This window comes from Loxodonta africana, chromosome 6 (genome assembly GCF_030014295.1).
Source record: "Loxodonta africana isolate mLoxAfr1 chromosome 6, mLoxAfr1.hap2, whole genome shotgun sequence".
Taxonomy (NCBI): domain Eukaryota; kingdom Metazoa; phylum Chordata; class Mammalia; order Proboscidea; family Elephantidae; genus Loxodonta; species Loxodonta africana.
The window spans coordinates 87,533,339-87,550,124 of NC_087347.1; the positions used below are offsets into that span (position 1 = coordinate 87,533,339).

The 16,786-nt window shown below is 36.7% G+C and overlaps 1 protein-coding gene across 2 annotated transcripts in view; it reads left to right on the forward strand.

Moving 5' to 3' along the window:
* LOC100665193 (CD302 antigen) overlaps positions 1-16,786 on the forward strand; it is a 157,928-nt gene that overhangs the window by 54,696 nt on the left and 86,446 nt on the right. For both annotated transcript variants that reach the window (XM_064287097.1, XM_064287095.1), the window contains exons 14-23: positions 6,064-6,145; positions 7,075-7,143; positions 9,204-9,318; positions 11,093-11,128; positions 11,473-11,648; positions 12,624-12,691; positions 12,984-13,063; positions 13,671-13,810; positions 15,719-15,824; positions 16,060-16,220. In XM_064287097.1, the coding sequence (XP_064143167.1) occupies positions 6,064-6,145; positions 7,075-7,143; positions 9,204-9,318; positions 11,093-11,128; positions 11,473-11,648; positions 12,624-12,691; positions 12,984-13,063; positions 13,671-13,810; positions 15,719-15,824; positions 16,060-16,220 (1,033 nt within the window). The remainder of the gene's footprint in view (positions 1-6,063; positions 6,146-7,074; positions 7,144-9,203; positions 9,319-11,092; positions 11,129-11,472; positions 11,649-12,623; positions 12,692-12,983; positions 13,064-13,670; positions 13,811-15,718; positions 15,825-16,059; positions 16,221-16,786) is intronic.

A 16,786-nucleotide genomic window follows, 5' to 3' on the forward strand; every position in this document is an offset into this window, starting at 1 on the left:
GAGCATGGCGTTTCTGATACACGCTGATAATTCCTGAGATAAATTTCAAGTAGGGCAACTTGCTGGTTCCTAGATCTCAGCCTAGACACACACAAAATCATACTGTCTAGGCTAAAGTATTTTTAAGTAAAATACTGAGATAACAAACTCTAGATTCTGAATAACACCAAACAAAGGATTAGTATTCTCTAACTGGAACAGGAGCCATGTTAAGTACTTAGCAGTGAAGTTGTAGATATTTGTGGGAATCAATTGATGGAAAATGTTGGAATATAATATATGCTAGAATTTTTTTTTAAGAAATGATCATTAAGAGTAACTATATACAAGATGGATCACACTAGGAAGCAAAGCTAAAGTCTGAGAGGTAGTTAAGGAACTTTTCTTGGTTTGTTTCTTTGTTTTTGATCACACGTCCTCCCCCACCCAACTCAGCAATTAAAAAATCAATACAAGTTTATTATGTAATATTAGGAAACTATAAGAAAGCATAATGAAGAAAATAAAAACCACCTCAAGCCCTGTCTCCCAGCTATAAACATAGTAACATTTAGTGTAAATCCTTTCCATCTTCTTCCACTCATACACATATAGTTTTTACAAAATTGATTTTCCATGGAATATGCTATATTTAATTTTTTTCCTAAGCACAAAAGTAATGCATACTGAGTTTAGAAAACTGATGCACAAAGAAAAAACAAATCTCCGTAATCCCTTCTCTCATACCCACTTCTTTCATAGGGACCATATTTCATTTGTACTTTTATCCCAGCAGGTAACACAGTGCCTTGGAGTGTGGTGTCTGCTTAATAAGTGTTTGCTCCATGCATAAAGAGATCATTTTGCTGTGTTGTACTTTGAGAACATACTCTAAAACCAAAATTGTAATCATGGATTGAAGGGAAGGAAGGAAGCAAATCCATTTATATTGAAAAATGATTGTAAAGCTTACTCTTTGAAAGCTTTAACATTTTATTGCAGGAATTGACCTTTCTCAGCAAGGTGTCCATTGCCCAGATTGTGTATTGCATGCCAGGGAGTTAAGTCAGATTACTGCTATATTCTCAGGTCTACATTCCAAATCTCTATTAGTATTTCAATGAAAAGGATTCGTGGTGAACCGAGTCATTAACACTGTAAGATCTTTGTAACTCTTAATGGCAACCCCGTTGTAGAACAAAAATATTCACAGAGTTAGAGAAGAAAGCTTTGTTTGCAATACCATTGCTGCTATGTACACTACCTCCTGTGGTGTCACGTGAATGGATTTAGATATAAATCTATGGCTTTGCAGACTAAGCACCCTCATCAAATAATATTTATTGGGGGTTATATCTGAGATACTGTTTTCCTTTGAAACCAGATGCAGCAGGAAATTTGATTCAGAATAGAAATTTTAACACAAATATATTAAGCTTTTGTGCAATGCCTTCTTAACCTAATAATAGCCTTAAAACCATATACTTAGTGCTTGAAGTAGAAGAAATGTATAAAGAGAGAGAATTTCAGTTTGATTTGATTCCCCAGTTATGATCAGGAACATTTTTTTTTCCCTCAAATTTTCAAAAATCCACATTAGAAGTGTGCAGTGATTAATGTGATTTCCAATTTCTTCTTCCGTTTATCTAGTTACACTAAATCAGCTCAAACTAGGGACAAGACATGATTCAGGGAATATTTTCCACCTCTTACTGTGAAAAAAAAAAAAACCCCAAAAGTTGCTACTTTTTTTTTAGCACACTTGTGAATCTCTTGAAAAGGAAGGTGAAAACTATAAATTTCTGGGTTGAAATTAAGTTCAGTGTCAGAAAGTAGTGAAGATTAGAAATTTTGGACAATTGGGAAATTCTTTTGTCTAGGAAATTGCTCTCTGAGTCTCAGCAAAACCCGTAAAAGAACCAAACCCATTGCTGTTGAGTCGATTCCAACTTATAGCAACCCAATAAGACAGAGTATAAATGTCTCCTAGGGTTTGCAAGGAGTGGCTGTTAGGTTTGAACTGCTCACGTTTTGGTTAGCAGCTATAGCTCTTAACCACTGTGCCACCAGGGCTACAAAGTCTTGACAAAGGAGCCATAAATGAGTTTGAGAGCAGAGAGATTTCTAAGTGCGAGGAGGTGGAACCATTGGCTGAGAAAGGAATGGGTAGGCACTTGAGGAGAATAGCAAAAGTTGGGGACAGACCTCTGAAGAGGGTGCCAGTGTAAGATGGCTACAGGTTAAATGCAGGTGACAAATCATCTTTGATCATCTTCCTGGCTGTACTGTTGATTATGAAAAGAAGATAAAATATCTAATGCTTACTTTAGGGGAACACAAAATTATGCACAAATTCCCCAGGCCCAAATATATCATGTGCAAAGATTTGAGAGAAATGAAGTTATATCCTCAAGGAAACTTAATCTCCTCTTTATTCTAACCATCTGGCTTTAATTACTCTCTTTATGGCAGTTATATGGACCACGTGGTTTAGAAATCCAACTATCAGGCAGTATGATAAATTTGGAAGCTGTTAAGAAAACTCTGATTATTTGAAGACCCAAACTGCAAATCTTCTTATAGATGCTAAATTCAAACTGGACGTAATTGTCTCCATTGTTTTTATCTTAAGCCCACAAATTGGTGATCTTTCTCTATGAAAGAAAGCAGGATAACAATAAAAACCAGAGGGCAGCCCTCATTTTCCATTGCAAGAAGTTGAAAAGCCTGAGGTTGAAAAGATGAAAAAGTATTTATCATATTGAAATATGAGGGGATGTTGAAAAAAAGAGATAAAGGCAATTATTTTATTAAAAGGTGAGAAATTAACTTAAAGTTAAGGTCCTCTAGCCTTTGGTTCACTAATAAAGTTTGTAAAAATGCAGGCTTTTTATAGTTCCCAGTAGGTCATGCAGCTGTACGTTGCTTATATTCCATATATTCTACTGAGCTTGAGAGTAGGGATTGGTTTTAAGTTTGGAACATATCCCATGTGTTTTTAGATATGTACATTTATATAAATGTAAAGGAACTCTGGTGGTACAATGGTTAAGCACTCAGCTGGTAACCAAAAGGTTAAAGGTTCGAACCCCCACAGTGGCATTGCTGGAGAAAAGACTTGACGATCTGCTGCTGTAAAGAGTTCAGCCTAGGAAACCTTATGGGGCAGTTCTACTCTGTTATATCAGGTTGCTATGGGTCAGAATTAACTTGACAGCACACAACAACATATATATGCAACTATATATACATATAAGGAGCCCTGGTGGTACAAAAGGTTAAGTGCTCAGCTGCTAACTGAAAGGTTGGCAGTTTGAACCTATCCAGCAGCTCTGTGAAAGAAAGACCTGGAGACCTGCTTCCATAAAGATTACAGCCGAGAAAATACTATGGAGTAGTTCTACTCTGTCACGTGGGTTTGCGATGAGTCAAAATCAACTTGACAGCACCAATACATATATGTACAACAGAATATGTACATACATGTATTGCTCAAAACATATCGTGTGCCATCAGAAGTTTAAATTATATAGAAAATGTTCTACTTACTATGGCCTAAAGAGTATAATAAATTCTAGGGAATATTTTTAAGGGGTTCGGAGGAAGAGAAAAAATTTTCATGATTATATCACTTATACTGGAAATATCTCCCTAACTAGAACATAAGTTTATTTGAGAGGAAGAGATCACTTTCAATGTATATTCCTGCCTCTGTATGTTTATTTACGTATTTTTCTTCCTTGGAATACCTACCCTTTCTCCTCTGGGCCAATCTGAATACCAGTACATGATGGGCACTCAAATTATGGCTAGAAAGCACTCAAACTGTGGCTCTGCAATGTCATGGACTGCTTTTATATGGCCTGTCTCACCATGGCCTTGTAACTCCCACCAAATGATTGGATGGGACTATGCAAATAAGGTGCTTGTGGCCCACCAAGGGGATTGGACAGCTTGCTAATAATACAAATAAAGTGCATGGCACCCTTTTGAGGGTGGGACCATGCAAATAAAGTATATGAAACCCTAACAAGGGGATTGGACAGTTTTGCCATCTTGGTAGGCTTAAAATGAGCCATGCCAGAGGCAGAAAGGGGGGACCTCACTACTACCAAGAAAGAAGAGCTGGGAGTGGCATGTGTTCTTTTGACCCAGGATCCCTGCTCTGAGAACCCCCTAGGCCTCAGAGACAGAGAGAGACGGCAAGAAGCAGCAGCAGGGAAATGGCAGCAGCAGAGGCAGCAGAACCAAAAGACCAGCAGGAGAGGGTCCCCTGGCCCATGGAGCAAGAGAGAGCAAGAGAGCTGAGTTCCTTCGGGCCAGGGCTTACTTGTGGGGCGGTGTGCTTCTAAACACTTATCTGTGGAACTAAAGAGCTTTGTAATACTTGGCTGAGCAGTGTGGAGGCTGGGCCAAGGGGCCAAGAAGCCAAGGGCAAGAGAGAGGCCTGCCTGTGGGACAGCTGAGAAGAACCTGTCCTGATTGAAGAACTGTATCCTGAGTCATTTCTGATCCTGAATTTTAACCTGTTACTTCCCTAATAAACCTCATAACTGTGAGTATGATCTGTGAGTTCTGTGTGGCTGCAACAAATTATTGAACCCAGCAGAGAAGTAGAGAGTGCCGTGGGTGGTGGGACAGGTGTCAAAATTGGTAAAAAGGTTGGAGGGTGGAGGTAATGTCTGACCTTCGCCTCGTAGGAACCAGCTTTGGGCTGTTGATGCTGATAATGATTCTCTCTCCTTCCCCTCGTGAAGTTAGAGGAGGGGCTCAGACACCCCTGCACCACCATGTTTAGAGGCTTCATCTTTCGTCCTCCTGACCGCACAAAGTATTTCCTGACTTCCTACAGTCCACCATAACCTCTTCTTTCTCTGAAATTCTATAGCACTTAAATTTGTCCAACCTATTTGATATCTTTCAGAAATGGTCTGATCGCATTTTCTTTGTTCATCTATATCTTGTCTCCCTGACTAGCTTTTATTCCACTTGAAGGTAGATATTAGATCTTACACTTCTCTGTATCACCCATTGCACCTAATGCAATGCCTTGTACACAAAAGTATAATACTTGTAAGTGATTAAGTATAATTACATAAGTGATCGCTTAATTATATATGTGTGATATAACTTATGGAGTTTGGCACTTAGAAGATATTCAGATATTTATTTAGTTTAAAATGAACGAGTGATGAAAAACTACTTAAATTGGGTTTAATAAAAAAAATTAGCCAAATGGTTTGTTCTATATTGTTTTTTTAAAAAGAAATTTGATAGTGTTAAAGACAAATGCTTTGAGGAAATACTATTATTGTGCTTGTATCTAAACTGTCTCACATTTTTCTGTCTAAAAAAATTGTCTAATATTATAATGTTGCAATAGAAGTTTTGAAATAATCACAAACTTTTTTTTCTCTTATAGTCCAAGGCAGGCTAGCTTTTGCCTTTCATGTGAAGGAAACAAACTTTAGTTTTGAGAAGTATGATATTTTTTCTACAGCTACCCTACATTAAGAGGAGCTGTAATGGCACAGTGGTTCAGCACTCGGTTGCTAAGTGGAAGGTTGGTGGTTTGAATCCACCAGCTGCTCCTTGGGAGAAACATGCAACCGTAGATTACAGCCTTGGAAACCCTATGGGACAGTTCCACTCTGTCCTATAGGGTCACTGTGAGTCAGAATCAACTTAACAGCAACAGTTAGATTAACCAAAAGCCAAATCCAGTACCGTTGAGTCGATTCGGACTCATAGCGACCCTATAGGACAGAGTAGGACTGCCCCATAGAGTTTCCAAGGAGCGCCTGGTGGATTTGAACTGCCAACCCTTTGGTTCGCAGCTGTAGCACTTAACCACTATGCCACCAGGGTTTCCTTAGTTAGGTTAGGTTACTCTATATTAAGCATTTGGTTTCATCTCAGAAGACCTGTTTTATACAGCTTGAAACTGTGATTTTCAGTTAATGAAAAGATATTCTGAATAAACTTATAAGTCTTAAGCATTTTAGAAATGTGAATACTAAGTATTTTTGCCAAGTGCTTATGTTCATATTTTTAAAATAAATGTTAAAATTTATTTTTACATAGTGAGCAGCGTTGGCTATGGATAGGTTTGAATAAAAGGAGCCCAGATTTACAAGGATCTTGGCAATGGAGTGATCGTACACCAGTAAGTTAAAGCTATCTTGCTTTTGGTAATTTGGAAGGAGTGTTTGCTTCAATAACAAGTAAACTGATTGTTAAATAATACATCCACATAGAACGAAGTCATTAAAATTATATAGATGTATCTTTATTGAAATGGAAATAGATTCACATATATGATTTGGGGGGAAACAAATTACTAGTCTCGATTTTATTTAAAAAAATACATGCAGTCTCTCTATATATAGCTCCAAAAAACAAAAATATAGACACATAGACATAGTGGTCATTTTGGGGTAGGATTACAGGTGATATTTGATTTTTCCTTGTATTATTTTTATACCCCCCCTTTTTTTACAATGAGAAACTTTTATTTTTATTATCTGAAAATACAAGAGTTATGTAAGAGAGGAAATATCTTTATTAGTGGAAATGATTTGTTTGGGAGAGCCTTAAAATTTTTTTAAATATCATTTCAAATTTTTTAATTATTCTGATAAGTTTTTAAGTAATATTTAGGGAGCAAAGTCATACTTGCATATTAAATAGCTCCACATGATCAGGTATCAGTTCACTGTATGTTCTTCCTAAGTGTAAAACTTGTCAAGTTTTTTCAAATTAGAGCATATCTGACATTAGTTAACCAAACAACTAGCATTTCAACACATGGGGGAAAAAAGTCTTTTGCAAACGGAGGATTCTCTGTGACTCCAGCAGTGAACTTAATACATGATTAACCTCCACTTTTGAAACTGTTGCTTCCTTTGTTTGGAAACTTATGACATTTTCTAAGTCTTCTTATGATTTAGCATCCTGATTTTTAAAAAGAGAGATTAAAAAGGTTTGCCCTCCATGGCATATGAATGATTGAGTTATTAAAACTGCTTAAATTACATCTACATTGCAAATTTTATACATCAACCTTAAATTCTCAAGCCTCTCTTGCCTTCTCAGGTGTCTACTATTTTCATGCCAAACGAGTTTCAGCAGGATTATGACATCAGAGACTGTGCTGCTGTCAAGGTTAGTACAATGCTAGAAAATCTGCATATTTAAAAAATAAACCTGGCATCGTGTTCAGTCAGGCAACAGATCCATGGAGTGGTTTTTGTGTATGGAGCATGATGTTAAGCACCATGAAAGATTAGAGGAAATACACTAATGGCCCGTCCCTCAAGCAACCTAATCTATACTCAGTTTTGGAAGATAAAATGTACACTCAATGAAGATGGCACGCCACATGGAGATCACCAAGGAGCTAAGGAAAAGAGACAAGGACCTTCCCCCAGAGCTGACAGAAAGCCTTCCCCTAGCAGGTGCCTTGAATTCGGACTTCTGGCCTCCTAAACAGTGAGAAAATAAATTTCTGTTAGTTAAAGCCACACATTTGTGGTATATTTCTGTTATAGCAGCACTAGATAACTAAGACAGGGATACAATAATGAATAAGGTATACAACATAGCCCTTGTATTCATAGAACTTACAGTCTAATATGAGATAAAGACAGGTAAACAAACAATTACAATACCATCGTGTAAGGGCTATGGCAGAGGAAGTGAAGTATGAGTTTTATGCAAGAAAAAGAATGTTATGGGAGAGTGATGATGATGATAATGATAACAGATATCATTTATCATCACAGATAAAGATAACACTTACTGACTACTTTATAAGCCAGGCACAGTGCTAGGCAGGTCATATATATTATTTCACTTAATACCTAACCAACCTTGTGAGGTAAATGCTGTTACGATTTTCATCTTACAGATGAAGAAATTTAAGCTTTGAGTAACTTATCCAACATTACATACTTACAGAACTGAAATTTAAACCCACATATGACTGTACCTTAATCACAGTGCTATATGACTGTACATTTATAGAAACAGGAGGGGTACTGGTTTGTGAGTAAAATGGTACATTTTATTTTAGGTATTTGGCAGTTCTAAGTAAGTGGTGAGAAGTATCCTACAGCAGGTTGAAATTAAGAGACCTAGAGTTGAAGGAAAAATATACACTTAAAAAAAAAAAAAAAGCACAGGCCCAAGAAGTATATTTGGGGCAATTGCAAACTCATAAAGTGAAAGAGGATGAGAAAGGAGAAGAAGTTTAGATAATATCTTGGCTATTTAAGTCCAATAAAGAAATTCAAGAAGAAGGTGTTTGACTAGAAATATCACAGAAAGATTGATACACTCAAGAACTGAGAAAGCTGTTGGAGAGCACCATTTTCAAAGTAACAGGTGTAGTAATAAACTGTATAGCTCCATATCCTCTTTACAGAATTCCCACTTTAACACACAAGAGTGTAAAAACTTCAGAGAAGCATATGAAGTTTCCCAGGAGTATCCAGAACATTGAAGCAATAAACTCTGTTCTATGTAAGTAGCATATAAAATACATGAATAGATTTGAAAATCTACCCAAAATCACGGTAAAAGAAACTCTCATGCAGCCTGCATAACGGACAAACCTAGCCAGGCAGTGTTCTATAAGGGAAGCTTACCTCACCTGCTGTGGTACCCATCAGACTCTTGACAGTGTAAATAGTCCAAAAAGTGAGGGATGCCCATCCCGGGATGTACTCCCCACCCCTGCCTGCTAGCTGGAATTTGAAGTGAGCCGTCTGGAACCACATGGAGGAGGGCGACATGCCAGAAATGGCAGAGCCACACCAGAAACAGTGCCTGGGCCCTAGATGGTGGACTTTTATGTAACTATCTTACACATCTGCTTTGATTGCAGCCTGGTGTTTGGAAACCACTGAACTATAAATTCCTTTCTAGCTTGGTCTTTTCCAAAGTTAAAGGTGTAAGATTCTACAGTTTCATGCCAGCAAAAAAAAAGACAGACAAAAATTTACATTTTGGATGTACACATGGCTTTTCTTAAGATATATTCCCTTTATCAACCCCTTTGGAGGCTCTTGCTTAGGCTGTTACTGTTTAAACACTTCATTCATTCATGCATTCATTCATTAAATATCTTAGGTCCTAGAGCTAAAATAGAGATAAAGACTTAACACCATAGGCCTTAAAGTCTACCAACTTTAAAATATTCTACAATCCTTTTCCTCTTTTAGGTCTTTCATAGGCCATGGCGAAGAGGCTGGCATTTCCATGATGACAGAGAATTCACTTATTTAAGGCCTTTTGCTTGTGATGCAAAACTTGAATGGGTGTGCCAGATTCCAAAAGGTAGGTGCTAGGTATTCCTTTTCACAGCCTTCTCATGTTAGCTTTGTGAATGCTGAGCCAAAAGTACCTAAGAAAGCATTTTAATCTATAATTATAATTAAAGAAATTCTATGAAGATGCAATAAATATATTAAGCCCCTTGCCCTAGTAGAAGGCTGGTATATTGAAATTAGGTGGTACCTTTCTCTTTGATCATTGAAGAATTTGTATAGCAGATTAAATTTAATGCTCATTTAGGCACATTAGATTTTGGAATGAAAGACTATTTCAAGTAAAAGCAGAGGGAATCCTTTTTATTTTTATGAGAAATGAAGGACAAAATGAGATGAGCTTGGGAAAAATGAGGCAGGAGCCAAGAAATAAAAATTTGGCAGATCCCTGAAAAATTGAAAAGCAATTTTCAAGGAACTCCAAAACTGTTAATAGTTTATGTAATTCAAATTCAGAGAACCAGTTAGATTGACAGTAGAGCCTTTTGATGACAAAAAGGAGATTTAAAAAAAAAAAAAAAACCCATTGCCTTTGAGTCGATTCCGACTCATAGCAACCCTACAGGACAGAGTAGAACTGTCCCATAGGGTTTCCAAGGAGTGGCTGATGGATTCAAACTGCTGACCTTTTGGTTAGCAGCCTGAGCTCTTAACCATTGTGCAACCAGGGCCCCTAAAAGGAGGTTGGGGGAATAAATGTCACCCAGCTTTTTAGTAAAGAAAATGTTGAGGAGATTTCAACTCCCAAAATTATTTTTTAAGCAAACATATTAGATATATTAAATCAATTAGTAGTAAATGAAAGAAAGTTCTAGAAGAAATTTCTGAACTAAATGTATCTTTGAAATTAAAGGTGTATTTTCTGACAAGTTCTCAAGGAACCCAAAGGTTAGTTAATAGACCTGTCTTTTAGAAGATTGTCCTTTTCCCTAAAAAAGGTCATTATATTGCCTTTAAAAGAGCCTCAGAAATGACATTAAATATATAACTGGTAAGTCTTTTTCACAAAGGCAAACTGGCTGGACACTAACTAATCAAAGAAGGATTTTGTGGGTGTGTGTGTATGTGTGTGTATTGATAGGATTTCTTAAAAGTCCAAAGTGTCTGAGGTCATTTGGACACTGACCTGACCAACTTCAAAGGTCATAATTCTTTGTATATACCACATTTCCTCTGTTTCTGTCCAGACAGCCTGGTTAACTTATTTTCGTTTTCTGGTTTTTCCTCTTACCTTCTCAGAAGTTTCACTGTTGGATCATTGTACACTGTTTCCTGGGAGGCAATAAATACTCTTATCAACTCATACTTCGCTAGATGGAGAAGTGTTTCCTGAGTAACCTCATCCCACAGTGATGATTACCTTGGTGCATACTGCCTTTCTCTAATGTATGCAATATCACCACTTATTTATACTGGCTAATTGTTAGTTATATTTTATTCACCTAGTCTAACCCAATAAAATTCTTTAAGGTAGAGAAACCTTCCCCTTTCCTTTCTGACTTCATGGCACAAGGTAAAGAGCTGTTAATAAAAAAAAAAAAAAAAAACTTTATTAATATTTATTAGATTGTCCTTTTTGATTGCCACTAAAATAGCTCTAGCACAGGCTCTACAAAATTTAAACTAATGTGATCATAACATGAAACAAAATAGTTTGGGCAGAAATGGGTGAACCTCAGCAATATCACAAGTCCTTTTGAGCTGCATTAAAGACTCTACTTTTAATATACTGTGATCTGTAATTGGATACTAAAATTAAGCTACTTGCCTTCTTCCTTATACAGGCCGCGCTCTAAAAATACCAGACTGGTACAATCCAGGTGAGTTAAGAAATCTGAAATTTAGCTGAAGCAGCTTTTACCTTTTAGATAAAAGATTTAGTTAATTACTTAAGCCCAGGCCTAAGTGCCAGCTTCTTCTGTAGCACATCTTCAAGGAAAGTAGACTGTCTGCAGGTGAGGAAGGTGAGTGGCTGGTGGGAGATGAGGCTGCGTTTTCCCCTCCTTCTTGTGAGTGCAGGGGATGGAAGGGTAGCTGGCTCAGTAGTCCTTAGTTCCATGAATCAGCACTGCCCTGGCCAGGAAGCGCTAATCTTCTCACTGCTTAGAGGGTGCACTTTGGTTTGGCTTGCATAACTCATATTCTCCTTCCTTTTCTTCCGTAGAGCGTGCTGGAATTCATGGACCTCCAGTTGTAATTGAAGGGAGTGAATATTGGTTTGTTGCTGATCCTCACTTAAGCTACGAAGAAGCCATCCTGTACTGTGCTAGCAATCACAGCTTTCTTGCTACTGTAACATCCTTTGCAGGACTAAAAGCCATCAGAAACAAAATAGCAAATGTAATTTAAAAGAATCCATTTAAAAATCTTTTTCTAATTTTTATATTTATTCCATTAAAAACTATTTCAGAAAACCCTGCCAAAATCTACAAAAGTTAAATGTTCCTCGAAAATAAGATTTGTTCCATGTTAGAAAAATTAATATAGAATGCTTAGTGTTTTAAAATATTCAAGATTACTAATAAATGTCAATTTATGTGATGATACTTAGGAAAGAATATAAATGATCCTAATTATTTGTCACATTTTTTACTAAATGTTAACTTTATAGTTAACTTGAGCTTCTGTTTCTATTAATGTCGTTGTCGTTAGCTGCCGTTGAGTCAGGTGTTAGCTGCGCAGCTCACGGTGACCCCCTGCACAACAGGATCAGATTGTTGTGATCCATAAGGTTTTCATTAACTAGTTTTTGAAAGTAGATCACCAGGCCTTTCTTCCTAGTCTGTCTTAGTCTGGAAGCTCTGCTGAAACCTGTTCAGAATCATAGCAACACACAAGCTTCCATTGACAGATGAGCAGTGGCTGTGCTTGAAGTGCATTTGTCAGGAATTGAACCTATGTCTCCTGCATGAAAGGCAAGAATTCTACCACGGAACCACCACTATTAATACTACCTTTGTTTTTTTCCTTGCAAAATAGCTTTTTTTTTTTTTGAGGAAAAATAATTGGTGTATTTTTAAATTTATACTTAACTGCAATAGGACATTGATATATGCCTAATTAAGGTATTAGTCCAATTACCATATGCCCAAAGTTGTGGAAAACATATTTTCTGTATCTGAATAGGATTTGTGAATATGCAAAGAGTTTTCAAACTACTTTTTTGGTGAAAGGTCCTGGTTTCTTATAATTTGGAGGCCAAAGTAATGAAGTATCTGGAAATTTTACTGATTGTGGTACAATGAGACCGGGTATTTAAATCAGAACTCTCCTAGAAAACTCAACACATATAAGGAAGTTCGGTTTGTTTTTCAGATCGCTGGTGATGAGCAGAAGTGGTGGGTGAGAACTACTGAGCAGCTACCAGATCATCCTTTTATATAGTATGTGACATTATTGATGCTGCCTTTATGAAGCTATCATTTAAAAGAAGCAGACCCAGTTTCCCTTTTACTAAATGGATTACTATTTTTGAATGGTTAAATAGTTGTGAACACTAATCCATAAAGTGCCGACACTAAAGAAACCAAGTCGTTTTGTACACTGGTGTCAAGAAAAAAGCGGTATAAAATAATGACATTAACATTAAATTGGGAATTAAAATCACTTCCCTTAAAAAATTGAATGGAACATCTGAATACATTACAAGTTGCCAAATGTCTTCTTTTGTTTCAGCTCACGTCGCCCATGGTATCACTTTCCTGTGACGTCTGGAGAGGAATGCTTGTACATATCTGCCAAGACTTGGCTCAGAGGTAAAGTTAATTCTACATCCTTTCATGCTGATTATGTAATAGGCCAATGTCAAGTTTGACCACTTAGTCTTGTTTCCCTTTTGACTATATGTTTGGTAGTTTGATCTTATTCTGATTTGTTTTTAATGACAATAGCTCAAATTCCAAATGCAAACAAAGATGCTTTTCATTTTCAATGTTTGATGTCTTTTATCTTAAAATGGCTACTTAGAAATAAAACTTACTACTTTCATAATTAATAAGTATATAAACAAATTTGCAAAGATAACAAGCAGCAGCTCTAAAAAAAAAAAGCTCTAAAATATAGTTTAAATTCCTTTCTCCCTTGTTAGCCTTCCTCTTCACCTTTCTTCCTACTTCCTCCCATCACTCTTCAGGTGGTATGATAGTTGTATTGAATGTGTACATTTTATAGGCAATACTGGTATACTTTAACCTACTGATATAAATAATAATGGAACACAAAAATAGCCAGAGAAGAAAAAGAATGTATTTTAACCATTTGGGAGAGATTGACTTAAAGCACCTTTCTTTACTACTGAACTGTTTTTAAAATGTGCAGAATGAAAAATTCTCACCACAGTAATCCTGCTTTTTTATTTCTCAGATTTAAATAAGCCAGCAGATTGTAATACCAAGTTACCCTTCATATGTGAAAAATATAATGTATCTTCATTAGAGAAATATAGTCCAGAATCTGCAGCTAAAGTACAGTGTTCTGGGGATTGGATTCCTTTTCAGAATAAGGTAAAAAGCGAATTGCAACATTGTGCAAATGATGATTACTTTCATGAAAGTTGTATGACTGATGACAGAATAGTACCCCATCAGATAACTTCACTAAGATGGACTCTGCATATTTAAACACCCCACCTAGTCCTCTGCATTGCGAGAAACCATGGGTGGTATCAGAAGTTAACTCTCAAATTAGTCATGCCTGTAGGTGTTTCTATTCTGTTGCTTATAACAACAACAGTGTTTTTATTTTGTTGCTACTAGCACTTAAATTTTTGAAGTTGATCTTTCAGTGGATAGTAGTACATTGAATAATCAGGACTATTTCTATGACAAAAGTCCCTAATGGTATAAATGTTAAGTGCTTGACTTCTAGCCAAAAGGTTGGCTGTTCAAACTCACCCAGAGACACCTTGGAAGATAGCTTGGTGATCTGCTTCTGAAAAATTACAGCCTTGAAACTCTATGAAGCAGTTTTACTCTGCATAGATGGGGTCTCCTGAGTTGAAGTTGACTTGATGAGAACTAATAACATTTCTATGGCATGTCGGAAATTGATTTAATTTTTGGCTGAGTTTTCTTTTTCCCCTCAAGGGAATCATCCAAGCAACATTTGCCAATCAAATTAGACCAGCATTTCTCAAACTACTTTTCAGGGAATATGCATATAATACAAAATGTTAATCATTAATCTTGCCTCCAAGGGGTTTTTATGAATAAACAGTTTTGGGAAATGCTGCAGTCGTATCTGCCTCTTTGAGATGCATAATCTATACTGGTAGATGTATCTGTGAGGCATTGCATTTGGCTGCTAAAAACAGAAGATGCTATTGTATGTTAAAATGCTTCTTCTCTCACATTAAAGAAGTCTGAAGGTAAGCTGGCTGTGGCTGGTATGGAAGCTGCAAGAAGTCTCCAAAACCAGGCTGCTTTTGTCTTTCTGCTCTGTGATCCTTAATATCAAGTTCAGGTGTGCTAAGGATCTTTTCTTGAAGCCCCACCCAGTGATATTGTTTACATCTCATTGGCCACTCATATCTGTAAGGAAGCTGAGAAATATTTCTCAGCGGAACATATTTCCATCCATAATTATATAAAGATTCTATTAGGAAGGAAGAGGTGGAGATAGGTAGGGAAGCAGCAATTTCTGCCACAGTTTGCCAAGGAGAGATATGTAATAAGGAAGCCTAATTCACTTTATGTAATCCAGCATGTCTCAAATTTATTTGACTATAGAACATCTTGAGTAAGTAAAATATCTAAAACATCTTGTAGAAAATCTCAAAGAACATAATTTGAAGCATACTGTCCCACACCAAAGTGATCATAATGTCATAAAGAGAAAGAAAGAGATGTCTGACAGCTAAAAATATCCATAGTAAAGATAAAATATTAGTGGTGTCCTTTGACTTTTTAAAATTAGGACAATCTTTTTCTTCCTAAGGTACTGGACTATGTTAGTTTACATTAAAAATTGATGTAAATTTGAATTAAAATATCCTGCCAAGAGAGGGGGGCATAATTTCTTTGAAAGGTGGTTTTTGATGTTCCGAGGTGATGAATAAGAGCACAGATGTTGAAATCAGATGGAACAGAGTCCAGATGCTAACCTTATATAACCGTTTCACTTATGGTTCAAATATGTTGGGAGAATTAAATGAGATAATACTATGCAAACTGCTTAGCACAGAGGAAGTACTCAACAAATAGGAGATTTAGAAAATAGTAATAGTTGTTTGAACACCACTCTGCAGTTATTTAACTGGCGAGTGTACACCTGCATTATTATGGTACTTCTTTGTAAATTACTGCATCTCACAGGCTGAAAATTAGTAGCTCTCTAAAAATGAGGCATTTACTTCCTGTTTGAGGTTTCTCATGTCTGGAGTCTTATGCTTCATGTGTGTTCTTTGTTTGCAGTGTTTTCTAAAGATCAAACCCATGTCTCTTACATTTTCTCAAGCAAGCGACACTTGTCACGCCCATGGTGGCACACTGCCTTCAGTATTGAGCCAGACTGAACAAGGTAACAGACTTGTTTTGGAAACATTATATTCTGATCTTGGGCCAAGTTCCTTATGAGAAGCTGTGGGAAAGTAACATATAAAAATAATCTTATTAAACTACTTTTTACAGTCCAGATCTACTTACAGACCAAGAGACTATTCCTGATAGATAAGCAAGAAATAACCATTGACATTTTTGGTATATATTTAATTTGAATCAGTCAAATGCTTAAAAAAAAAATCTTTTTCCAACAGACTTTATTACATCCTTGCTTCCGGATATGGAAGCTACTTTATGGATTGGATTGCGCTGGAAGGCCTATGAAAGGATGCAGAAATGGACAGATAACAAAGAGCTGACATACAGTAACTTCCACCCATTATTGATTGGGCGGAAGTTGAGAATACCAGGAAATGTAAGTGGTTTTTTTTTGTTTTTTTTTAAATCTTTATAGCTCTGTGAAATACCCAAGTCTGCTGTAAATTACTGGATTAAGAACAAGGATTAATTGTGTGATTCTATTTATATGAATTTATATGAAATGCCCAGAGGGAAAATCTATAGATATAGAAAGTAGATTAGTGGTTTCCAGGGGCTGGGAAGGCTGAAGGGATTGGGAGGTGATAGCTAAAGAGTATGGGTTTCTTTTTTACATAGTGAAATGTTCTAAAATTGATTGGGATGGTGGTTGTAGAACTCTGTGAATATACTAAAAAGCAGGGCTTTGAACCAGTTCAAAATGATTCAGTAACTGCCATCATAAACAAGGACCACTTATGCATTGCATAGCAACCAACTCTGTTGCTGCGGGATTTTGACTGATGCCCTGGTGGTACAGTTGTTAAGAGTTTGGCTGCTAACCAGAAGGTTGGCAGTTCAAATCTACCAGTCACTCCTTGGAAACCCTATGAGGCAGTTCTACTCTGTCTTATGGGGTTGCTGTAAGTTGGAATTGACTCAATGGCAATGGGTAGGAAACAA